The 12667-nt window shown below is 37.7% G+C and overlaps 1 protein-coding gene across 3 annotated transcripts in view; it reads left to right on the plus strand.

The window, feature by feature from the left end:
- The first annotated feature begins 3941 nt into the window (after positions 1–3941).
- Positions 3942–12667, plus strand: part of STAP1 (signal transducing adaptor family member 1) — a 46919-nt gene continuing 38193 nt past the window's right edge. Inside the window, exon 1 of one of the 3 annotated variants that reach the window (XM_021938581.2) lies at positions 3942–4172. In XM_021938581.2, the coding sequence (XP_021794273.2) occupies positions 4053–4172 (120 nt within the window). In that variant the 5' untranslated portion in view covers positions 3942–4052. The remainder of the gene's footprint in view (positions 4173–12667) is intronic. The other 2 variants (XM_021938582.2, XM_021938580.2) reach the window with 2 other exon arrangements.

The raw sequence follows: 12667 nt of genomic DNA on the forward strand, positions 1-12667 counted from the left end.
TGGTTAAAATTAAAGCTGTATTCTTCAGGTATGAGTTATAAAAATAAATGCATTCAATTAAAATATCTTCTAAATATACTAACGCAAATTATAATGCATATGGCAATAAATCATCAATAAATATTAAGTAAAACAAAGGTCAGAAATGTGGAAATACTAGAGCAGAGTTGGAGCCTCCTATTCAGACTTGATTGATTCAGTACTAATAAATGGATAGAAAAGTATTTTAGAGATCCTCAATTATTGTAAAAAATGTGGATTTTTACTCAAATGACATTATAACATAGAGGATTCAATAGATCACTGACATTTTGGTTTATATGAGTTAACTGTTATACTTTACCCAAAGTCGTTAAGTTATATTTGACATAAAACCTGATTTATAACAATCTTCTGTGACACAGATGCTACCGATGGCTGTAATATTGGGCTCCAATAGTTTAATAGTAACATGATTATTCTACAAGGCAACACAAGAATCATATGTCAACCAATAGTCACATATATCAGAAAAAAGGAAACTCCTGTCACAATGGAAGCTAATAATTCTCCAAACTAGAATCATATTTTTTATCTGGAAGCTATTCAGTAAATAAATGATATTGCAATCTACTTATAACCAACCCCTACTTCAACACAATCTTTCCCTTGGAAAAACTGTTTCTTATTGATACTGAATGTATACAAATAACTACAATAGGACAAATGCTATAAAAAAGAAATCATACAAAGTGCGTTGGGAAAGCAGAAATGAGAGTAATAACCTTTTTTTTGTGTGTGGGGGGAGGGTGAAGAAAGATTCAGGAAATTAGTAAATCTTCAGAATTAAGGATAGATTCAGCCTGGATCTTGAAGGATGAGTAGGACATTACCATATAAACAAAGGGAAGGAGGGGCATCTAAGCAGAGTACAGTGACTAAAAAGGCATGAGGAGATAGGGAAGATCATAGGGTATTCAGGCAACTGAGAATAAATGAAATTACCAGAGCAAAGGGTATTTTGAGGAGTTATTATTTAAAAGGGCCCTGCTATGAAGGACCAGTGTGCCATGCTTGAGCCCATTGTTGGTATTCAATAAATATTCAATGTTCAATGAAAAAATTTTAAAAAGAAATCTCAAAAGCAATGAAAATCCATTAAAGTCTTTTCAGTAGGGGAGTATCTTGATTAGGCTGAATTTTAAATGAATTGGAGAAGAAAAAGAGTGGAAACTAGGAGACCACTTAAAAGCCTTTTGCAGCTCTTCAGACAATAAGTCATGTAGTCCATCGCCTCATTGTATAGGTGAGGAAGCTATGATACTAGAGAAGTCAAGTGGTTTGTTCAAGGTCTCAAGAGCCAGTTAGTGCAAAATTAGCTTCAGCCCTATGTCCAAACATATTTTCTACTGTATTTCCTTACCTACAAATTTATTATTCACTGCCTAAGACTTGAGATATCTGTAAGAGGATTTCCATTGTAATGGTGCAGTGGTACAATGATACTAGTAATTGCAGACAAGACTAACCGGTTAATATTGTTTAAGAAAGATTTTTGCATTTTGTAGTCTTTTTTAGGGAGATTCTTGGTATATTAAAAATGAATTTGATGTATAAATCAGTAGACCAAAGTAACTTACCGCGTCTGATTAGCTGTTTTTAAATTGTTGCTTATTTTTTTAAAGGCAAAAAAACATAACCAAGTGTTTATTTGACAACAAGAAAAAAAAACTCCTCTTTACATTTTTCTAGAGGTATTATTTTCTCTTGCCTATGAAACTTTCTGGCCATAAAGTCAGTATCTAATCACTGATGATCCCCAGCATTCTATCTTTCTCTGTCCTTGCTGCTTCTTTTCATTTTTCAATTCTTAATCCTTCCTTTCACTTCCCCCCTGTATTACAACAACTAACAGCTGCCAAGAAAGTGGATTAGATCATATATTCAATCAGGAGGTTTTCCCGTTACTCAAGTCACTTTCTTAGTATACTGAAACTAAAAAAATAGTTATGGTTTTTGTCTCAAAAAATTAAGTTGGACTTATATTTTATTATTTGAAGGTTGGGTAGCAAGAAGCAGGTCTAAACTTATAAAAGCAAAGCAGTAATTTTGGATCTTCAACTCCCTATGTCTGTCTCTAGCTGTTTTCATTTTGATAATACATCTGAACACTCTCCTCTAACTTACTGATAATCAGTCTGTATTGTTCTACCTTACTTTGTAGACAATTTGGCATCTCATATCCCACTGCAGGATCAGTGGGACCCACACTGGTGGAGAAAACCATGCAGTCTCTCCATTAGGAAAGGAGAATCAGACTGAAGACTCCTGGCTTGCTCTGATTTCTAATAATAGGCTGGTCTCACTGGGCCCAGGCTGTTCTAAATCTAGAGTAGTTCTGAAATACTGAGTGTGAAATAGGCAATGGTAGAAATTTGTAGGACCCCTGTAAGACAAATCAAAATTCCTTCTAATATTCTTTTCTCCCATCATTTCCTGCACTGTGCTAGGTCAAATCCAATCTCTTAAGGGCCATTTCCTACATGCAACCATTGAGTGCACTTTGGCCCCAGTATAGCTTTATAAATCTCACTAGATAACTGTGGGAACTCCATCCATGAATCATAGTATCAATAGTATTCATGAACTCCATCCATGAATCAATGGTCTGCAGCTCAGAAAGCAAAAAGAACAAAATAAAAGTTTGAAAACTTACAGCTTTCTCTGCCAGATATTTTTTGCCAAATATCTTAGACTCCTTTGTGTTGCTGTAACAGAACACTCACAGACTGGTAACTTATAATGAACAGAAATGTATTTGGCTCATGGTTCTGGAGGCTGGAAGCCAACATCTGATGAGGACCTTCACGCGGCATCATTCCATGGCAGAAGATAGAAGAGCAAGAGAGGGTGATAGCATGCCAGAAAGTGCCAAACTTGATTTTATAAAAAACCCACTTCCAGGCCAGGTGCAATGGCTCACACCTGTAATCCCAGCACTTTGGGAGGCCACAGCAGGAGAATCGCTTGAGCCCAAGAGTTCGAGACCAACCTGGGCAACATAGGGAGATACTGTCTATACAAAAAATGAAAAAGTTAGCTAGGAGTGGTGGCACTTGCCCTGTAGTCCCAGCTACTTGGGAGGCTGATATGTGAGGATTGTTTGAGCCTGAGAGGTCAAGGCTGCAGTGAGCTGTGATTGCATCAGTGTATTCCAGCCTGGGCAACACAGCAAGACCCTGCCTCTGAAAAAAAGAGAAAGAAACCCACTCCCACAGCATTAATTCATTAATTCATTCATGAGGGCAGATGCCTCATGACTTAACCCCCTTCTAAAGGTCCTATTTCTAAATACTGTTGCATTGGGGATTAAGTTTCTAACACACAAACTTTGGAGGACACATTCAAAACATAGTACTAAATATTCATTGTGAACTCATGTACTTGGAATACCTACTGGCAAAAATAAAAAAAGAAAAAAATTCCATATTCCATGTTCCCATAACTGTGGTTTATATTTAGTGAAGCATCAAACGGGCATGAGATAGAACTATTTTTTTTATTTACAAAAAACTTGGCCCTGAAATATTTAACCAACAGAAATAGTACTAATAAAATTATTCTATGAAGCAATTTTTAATGAAGCAGAGTTTATTCAAGTCATGTCTTCTGCAAATAAAAATGGACAGCAATAAACAAAAACAAAGGTAGAAAGAATAACTATGTTCTTGATGTCTCCCCTAAAGTTCACAATCTCTACACCTGTTTCTTTCATCTTCGGTGATGTTAATCTTCTGTTTATTTTGCTGCTTTAAATATAAGCACATGTAGATTACCCAGAGATTGCTCTCTAAAAGTCAGATTACACCTGTTCTTTCTTACCTCACAAAAAGTAATGGAAAAAAAAGTGTGTGTGTGTGTGTGTGTGTGTGTGTGTGTGTCTGTGTGTGTCCTGTTGGTGGTTAAAAAGCAATTTTGGACTTCCTCTTTGAACAGTTGCCTTTTCCTCTCACACAAGGAGGATTTCATTTTGTTTGAGACGAGAAACCAAACCACACACCAAAGAGAGGGGTATGATGGCTAAGAAGCCCCCAAAACCAGCCCCTCGCAGGATCTTCCAGGAAAGGTTAAAGATTACTGCTCTACCTTTGTACTTTGAAGGTTTTTTGTTAGTCAAGCGGTCAGGATACCGGGTGAGTCTATACATGATAATGTTAAACCTAAGACTTCTCTTTTAATTTAATATTTATTTCATGGTGATGTGATGTGTTGAGACCCCCTTGTTTCTGTTGAAATTAAATCATCTTCTCTTCTTTGAGCTCAGAAATGATTCCAATTTTTCATAATTTAAATACAATGTCTGGCTTAAACCTGTATGTCTATGAATATATAATATGTATAATAACACAGGTTGTAATATTAAGGCACTAATATAAAAAATTCAATAAGCTAAATTTACAAAGAATTCCAAAGAATTTAAATATCACAGAAGACTTTGGCTTGGGAGATAAAATGTTTCCTGTATTTTCTCCACAATTTATTGCTATGCTTCAATGATGAGATGTACCATTAAGATAAAATATCATTATTGAAATTAAACCTGCTCCTGTTCTCAGTCATTTGAAGTTTATAATGATCAAATTATTAAAAATGGCTTTTGTAAAAATTGTTAAAATGACAAAGTTCGTACTGTTTAACATTATATAGTGTTATGTGTTCTAAAATACTATTCAAGATAGTGGCTTTTAATTTTTGGGGTACTACTGTGGATATTAAGTACACTAAGCTACACAAATACCTTTGCTCTAAGAAAATCCATGAAGCATTCTGTATTTTTAAATGTAATAATTAAAACTTATAGTTAGTTAAAATCATTACTTTTAAAATGGTAATTATGGATGACTTGAAATTAATTAGAGAAATGAGCCCAAAATTGCCTGTTATTAAAGAAAAAAATCATTAACTTAGGTCAAATTTTATGAAATTTTATATTGACTAAAACTAGAAAAATTTTAAGGTTTTCAGAAATTCCATCAGAAATGTTTAATGACGATAAAACATATTTTCTGAGGATTTATGAATACTTATGGAAAAATTATATATATGAAAAATCTGTAATAGCATATTCATATTTCTTACATATATAATCAGACCATTTACTATTTGAGAGTAAGGACATGGTAATTTGTATTCTGTTATGGATGTTAAACATGCATAAATAATTATCTTTCAGTTATATTAGAATATTTTCAGGTTGTTCCTACATGCTTTTAATGTAAATTCAATCTTGTCACCACAGGTAAGCCACATAGTCACACTTTGCCAGGAAAGGGAAGTTGAGAAAAAAAAAAAAAATTCTAATTTGTAATTTAAATTTGATTGTTCACTGAATGTTTTCCAAGGTGTTTGTAATAACTGTTTATGATAGCAGTTCTTTAAAAAACGCTTAAAGAAGGCACGTCATTGGTATGGTTAGCAGAAAGAATAAGAATTTTAGAGTGTCTTTATCTGATGGTTTTGCCACTTACTGCTCGTTATCTTGTGCAAGTTGCTCAATCTCCTTGAGACTGTTTCTTCAACTATAAGATAGAGAGTACACTACTTGCTACTTGCCTCCTAAGGCACATTCTGGGACACAGTAGGTGTTCAAGCAATTTATTCACTCAGCATTTATTGTGTGCCTTCTATGCACCAAGCATCACTTTTATTTCTGGAGAATATGAAAAAAACACAAAGATTTTATTTTCAAGAGGCTTAATATAGTAGGAATGATGTCTTCCTTACTGAATTTCTACTCTTTACCTTCTCTTAGAAAGCATTATTTGAAGCAGAATGAATAACCATAGGCATAAATATTTCCAATGAAATTAACTTGTGTTTCTATTTGAATTTATAATAAAGTACCTTTGTGTGTGTGTGTGTGTGTGTGTGTGTGTGTGTGTGTGTGTGGCAGTGTCTCCTCTGTTGCCCAAGCTGGAGTGCTGTGGTGCAATCACTAGTCATGCAGCCTCAACATCCCCGGCTCTGGTGATTCTCCTGCCTCAGCCTCCTGAGTACCTGGGACTACAAGTGCGTACCACACCCAGCTAATGTTGGTATTGTTTATAGAGGCAGGGTTTCATCACGTTGTTCAGGTTGGTCTCAAACTCCTGGACTCAAGCGACCTGCCCACCTTGGCCTCCCAACATGCTAGAATTACAGGTGTGGGCCACTGAGTTAGGCTACAAAGTACCTTTTACTTGTATGTCAGGGAGAAGAGAGCAAGAGGATGACAATAATGCCTACTTATGTTGTGGTTTCAGGGATAGCATATGTAAAACACCTGGCTCACACTAAAGGTTAGATTCATTCTCTTACCCTTTCATCACTTACCATATTCTTATTGATGTGCTAAAATTAGTTTGAGGTCTACAAGTAATATGGCTCAAAGGAGAGTGAGCATGGTGATAATTAGAGTACTTGGAAATAGTACCTATGAGAAAAATCTAAGGAAAATAAGTGGAATTTCCAAGCAATTGGCAGCAAAGTGCCAGGGAATCTTTGAACAGAAGGTGAGCCAAAGGTATATAGCCAAATAATCTTCGGAACTGACTGGCTGGAGGAAGTTGAGAGGCTCTGCAGAATGTAAAGTTGGGTCTCTGCCGAAGTCATTCAGAACATTTAAACTAGAAAAAATATAACTGAAGAGTAAACTGTTCTATAAAGGCATTAAATGTTGAGAGGTGTTTCTTAGCCATTTTTTTGTGGGGCACTTTTAAGTATTTAAAGAGCTTTTCCCCAGGAAAATGTACCAACGTATACCACTTTGCATGCAATTCTAGAAGGTTTCTAAATCTGAGGTCAAGAACCCATGAAAAACACATAATCTTTATGGAAAAGATAATGTGGGAAGATTTATTTAAACCACATCACTAGGATTCTGGATTAACCAGGAAGATGTATTTGATAATAAAAACTATTAAATGCCACAGTGGAATACCAATGGCCTCGCAGTTCTTACAAACGGGAAAATTGCTCATTTTTTTCTGGGACCGTTTGAAAATAAGAGAGAGTTTGGGTGGGCCAGGCGCCATGGCTCATGCCTGTAATCCCAGCACTCTGGTAGGCCCAGGTGGGCAGATCACGAGGTCAGGAGATCGTGACCAACCTGGTCAACATGGTGAAACCTCGTCTCTACTAAAAGTACAAAAATTAGCTGGCTGTGGCGGCACATGCCTGTGGTTCCAGCTACTAGGGAGGCTGAGGCAGGAGAATCACTTGAAACCCGGGAGGCAGAGGTTGCAGTGAGCCGAGATCGCACCACTGCACTCTAGTCTGACAACAAAGCGAGACTCTATCTTAAAAAAAAAAAAAGAAAAGAAAAGAAAGAAAAAAGAAAAAGAAAATAAGAGAGAGTTTAGACAGTATCACCGTGAATTCGCTTCAATCTGTGATGTGCTAAAGTTAAAAGCATGGTATTAGTGTTGACCCGGGTAGCGGTGGCTCTATAATCCCTGTAGCACTTTGGGAGGCTGAGGCGGAGGCGGATAGAGATCAGGAGACGAGACCATGCGTGGCTGGCTTTCACGGTGAAACCATCTACTGAAGTCAAAGTGGCAGGCGACAGGGGGTGGAACCTGTAGTCCCAGCAGCTGCTGGGAAGGCAGAGGGCGGGAAGATAAAGTGAACCTGGGGCCGGGGCGATGGTGGCGAACCGGATAGCGCGCTTCAAGCGCTGGACTACAGAGTGAGACTCCGTCACAAAGTGCTCAAAGACAAACGTGTATAATATGACTTAATGAACCTGAACGCAGCATAATGGGATCATCATGCTATATCAAAATCATTATTCCCTCTAGAGTTAATCTTCTACTCACCTCTAATTCATTTAGTGAAACTCTGTCTCTACTAAAAACACAAGAACTGGGCATTGGTGGCTGCATGTAATTCCAGCTGTTGGGAGGCTGGGGGCAGGAGAATGTGAACCCGGGAGGCAGAGGTTGCAGTGAGCCAAGATCGTGCCACTGCACTCCAGCCTGGGTGACAGAGCGAAACTCCGTCTCGAAAAAAAAAAGGAAATTTTTTAGGGCTGTCTAAGTTGTGCTCACACACAGTTCTCTATGGCAGTAATCTCCGAATTTTAAAATAACACACTCCTTTCAGGGAAATATTTTGAGCACAGATCCTTAACATAATAATATTGATTCATTTAGAAATTATAAACACATATAGTCCCATACTATTACTCCATGTAAATTAAGATATATAAAAAATGAATTAAGAAACATAAAATATAATTAAATATTCTAAAATTTTCTCTCCCAATGAATCATCTTGCACACCTTTGGAATTTATGCATCCCATTTTGGAGACCACTACACAACGTTCTTCCTTAGGTAAATGTACTTTATTTGCTCACAAAAAAAGAAAGAATGAGAGCTTTTTATTGGGGAGAGGGGAAGAGAAACTTAACTGGAGCTTGCATTGTGATTCATTTTTGCTAGTTAATTCATTTTTGCTAGTTATATTAATGAGAAAAGAGCACTGGGGAGTCAAGAGATAAAAGTATCAGTCCAATTCTAGAATTTGGGCTATTCCTTCACATTTTAAAATCTGTTCCCTCCTTTCTGAAAAGAATAATTACTCTCTTGCATAGCTGAATAGGTTACTCCAATGACTAAGTGGACTATATAATAATGAGTACAACCTTTTGAGGTATAACATACAATGGATACCATTCTAGGCTCTTAGTGTTCTGTCACTCTGATCCTTACAGTAACTCTTCTGGGTAGAAATTATTTTATTCACTTCACAAATGAGTGAGTAGGTGGGGCATGCTGGCTCATGCTTGTAATCCCAGCACTTATGAAGGCCAAGGCAGGAGGATTGCTTGAGGCCAGGAGTTGGAGATCAGCCTAGGCAACATAGCAAAACCCCATTTCTACAAAATCAAAAAATTAGCCAGGTGTGGTGGCACACCCTGTATTCCCAACTACTCGGGAGGCTGAAGTGGTAGGATCACTTGAGCCCTGGAGTTCGAGGCTGCAGTGAGCTATGATTGCACCACTGCACCCCAGCCTGAGCAACAGAGCGAGACCCTGTTTCTCTAAAACAACCCCAAATAAACAAATGAGTGAGTTCTGGCCACAGAGTTTATTCAAGGTTCCTCTTCCATTAAGGAGGCTAGCTTGGATTTGATTGTGATGCACTTGACTATGCTGCTTCTGAAACTCAAGTTCTAATTCCATTTGATTGCAGGTTTCCTAGTTAAGCTAGTGATAAATTCAGAAGCCTTATTTTAGTCTCTTTTCTTATGTCAGTAATTTAACACAAAACGATTGTTTAAAAAGTTTGTGCTTCATTCCAAAGATATGTCCTTCCAAATTAATTTTTTTAATTTTTAAGTATTTCTCTAGATATGAATAGGTACCTAGATGTTTTTTATTGAGATTGATATTTATAAATGACTCAGCTTATACGTGTATTTATTACATCTTATCAGAAATGAAATCAAGACTGTGACCTGTAAGTCTCTGCATACTGAATACCAGTTTGGTCTGTCCTTAGGTTTGCAGCTGTGTTTGCAGTTCACAGAGTCTAATGCTATTTGTAACCTTACTTTTCCTAAAGGGCTGTCTTTGCTTTCAACTCAGTGCTTTTATACTTGTTTTTCCTCCCATTTAATAAATCCTTAATCCTTTCCACAACTATGTATGTTTGCTTACCCATAAAACTCCCATTTTTCCCTATTTAACTCTACCCAATTCATATTGTTCTTTTGAGATTGAACACCTCTACAATTTTTTTTCAGTAGTACAATGGAGGTCTGCATGTACATACAGAGGGAATTCAATAAACCTTTACTGGTTATCAGTAATGCTAGTTTTTATACCTTATGGCAGGGTAATACTGTACTTATGAGGCCGATTAGGAAGATGAACAGAGTGGTACGCTTTGACTTCAGGGTTTTCTTTTGTATTTTTTTCCTCCAGGAATCATACAGTCCTGGAGGTGGACTAAACCTTAGAAGCCATACTTTAGTAAAATTACACAAATGACACTTTGGGAGGCTGAGGCGGGCAGATCATGTGAGGTCAGGAGTTCGAGACCAGCCTGGCTAACACGGTGAAATTGTCTCTATTAAAAACACAAAAATTAGCCAGGGATGGTGGTATGTGCCTGTAATCCCAGCTACTTGGGAGGCTGAGGTGGGAGAATGGCTTCAACCTGGGAGGCGGAGGTTTCAGTGAGCAGAGATCAAAATCACACCACTGCATTCCACCCTGGGCGACAGAAGACAGAAGGAGACTTCATCTCAAAACAAACAAACTACACAGATGATAAAGTTCTCGGAACAATATGCATTCTCTACATTCCCATCTCCTCCTGCACTCTTCCTCACCTGCTTCCTAGCTCCAAAAAACAGGATAGCCTTGATTTACTCCTTTCATTGCAGAGATTTACCATTAACGCAGGGTGGGGAAGCCTTAAAAAGAGTTGGTCTGATAAGCAAAGAAACAAACCAACTTGCAAGACAAATTTTAATTGTTTTGTTATGTAATTATAAGTCAGATCTGAGAAAGTTCAAGTATTTTTTAATAGAGTGAAACAAACTAGTCACTCCCGTATGGTTTTTACAGAACGGCTGTCTGATCATAGTGCTAGTATATATTAGCACCTTCTCAAGCCAGATTTCTCAATGGATTCTTAAATCTCTTTATTTGAGAAAACATGAAAGGGTGATTTTACATAGGAATGACAACAGGTTTCATTATTCTGGTTTACAAAATATTTCCTCCTTCTCATACATATTGTCATTGAAAGAGACCTATGTTAGAAATTTTTAGATACTGCTATCACACCCACACATACAAAGCACCACATGGAAGAAGTATTATGTGACTAATAAAAAATGCAAAGTTCTTGCCAATAATGTGAGTGTTGAGGCAATGCTCTTCTTTTTCTTTTCTTTTCTTTTTTTAAAGTGCCTAACATTTATTAAATACTTGCTATGTCCCAGGTCTTAGGTGCTTTACATACATACATTATTAGTCCATTCAATTATTTAACAACCCTATGGAGCAATAGCAGGAGGTGGGGTTGTGTTTATGGGGTACTCCTATTTTTGGTCCCTTAAAGTGAACTCTCATATAGGAGACACAATAATTATTATTATTCAGTGTCTTTTGATATATTCACAAACTTATACAACTATCACCAGTATCTAATTTCACAACATTTTCATAATTTTAAAAAGAAGCACCATAGGCAGTCACACCCACTTTTCTTCCACCAACCCCAACTGCTTTTTTATTCTTTTTTTTTTTTTTTTTTTCGAGACAGAGTCTTGCTCTGTCGCCCAGGCTAGAGTGCAGTGGCGCGATCTCTGCTCACTGCAAACTCCACCTCCTGGGTTCAAGAGAGCCTCCTGTCTCAGCCTCCCGAGTAGCTAGGATTACAGGTATCTACCACTACTCTGGCTAATTTTCATATTTTTATAGATACAGGGTTTCACCATGTTGGCAAGGCTGGCCTCAAACTCCTGACCTCAGGTGATCTGCCCGCCTCAACCTCCTAAAGTGCTGGGATGACAGGCATGAGCCACCGCACCTGGCTCTCTTTCCTCTCTTTCCATTTTTTATATACTCTTTTATTAGAATTTTTCTTCTCCCAAGTTTGAAGCCAGCCAGACACAGAAATCACACAAATGAAGATCAGTTAGTTACTTTTATTACTGACAAATTATCAATGTGTAGTTTAGAATTAAGGCCAAAGCTGTGCTAATATATTACTCCAGATTTGGGTATCCTTGAGCTACATCAAGTCACTGACTCAGATTAAGAACCACAAGCCTGAACCTCTTGGAGGCCCTTTACCACATGGCAGGGAACACAGCAGTATACTCCCTCTCTCCTGGTAGACTGAGTTGAGAGAGAACAGGAAGGGGCTGAGTTGAGCTTGCTGCCTCCCAAACACACCTATTACATACTCAGTCCTACTCTCTGCAAAGGAGATAATTCACCCTGGCCGCACTGAGCAGAATAGATAAGAAAGTAGGCTGGACATGGTGGCTCATGCCTGTAATCCCAGCACTTTGGGAGTTTGAAGTGGGCAGATCACTTGAGGTCAGGTGTTAGAGACCAGCCTGCCCAACATGGTGAAACTCCATCTCTACTAAAAATATAAAAATTAGCCGGGCATGATGGCACATGCCTGTAGTCCTAGCTACTGGGGAGGCTGAGGTAGTAGAATTGCTTGAACCCAGAGGGGAGCAGGTTGCAGTGAGCCAAGATCATGTCACTGCACTCTAGCCTGGGCAACAGAGTAAGTGAGACTTCCATCAAAAAATAAAATGAAATAAAAATAGAGTAGATTAATGGATTAGAAAGTATAAGAAGGTGGTAGAAAGACAGGTAAAGGGATACTGTTTTAGCAATAACACTTTACATCCTATGTAAAAAGAAGGAAAGAAAAGACTTTGGATGGGGTTGAAATTAAGATGTGTTTTCTTGTCCTATTCAACTTCTTGGCTCTGAGATGTGTCAGGTATATATTGGGCATCTCAATTTCAGACAAGAGAGAGAATCCCTTTGCCTAGTTTTATAACTGCTTCTTTGAGGACCATTTATTGGCTGATCCTCCAATCATATGCCCTTTTGAACTGTTCTTTTCAATGGTAATTTGTTCGTGGTTCAAGAGGCATCAGCAG

This window comes from Papio anubis, chromosome 3 (assembly GCF_008728515.1).
Source record: "Papio anubis isolate 15944 chromosome 3, Panubis1.0, whole genome shotgun sequence".
NCBI lineage: Eukaryota > Metazoa > Chordata > Mammalia > Primates > Cercopithecidae > Papio > Papio anubis.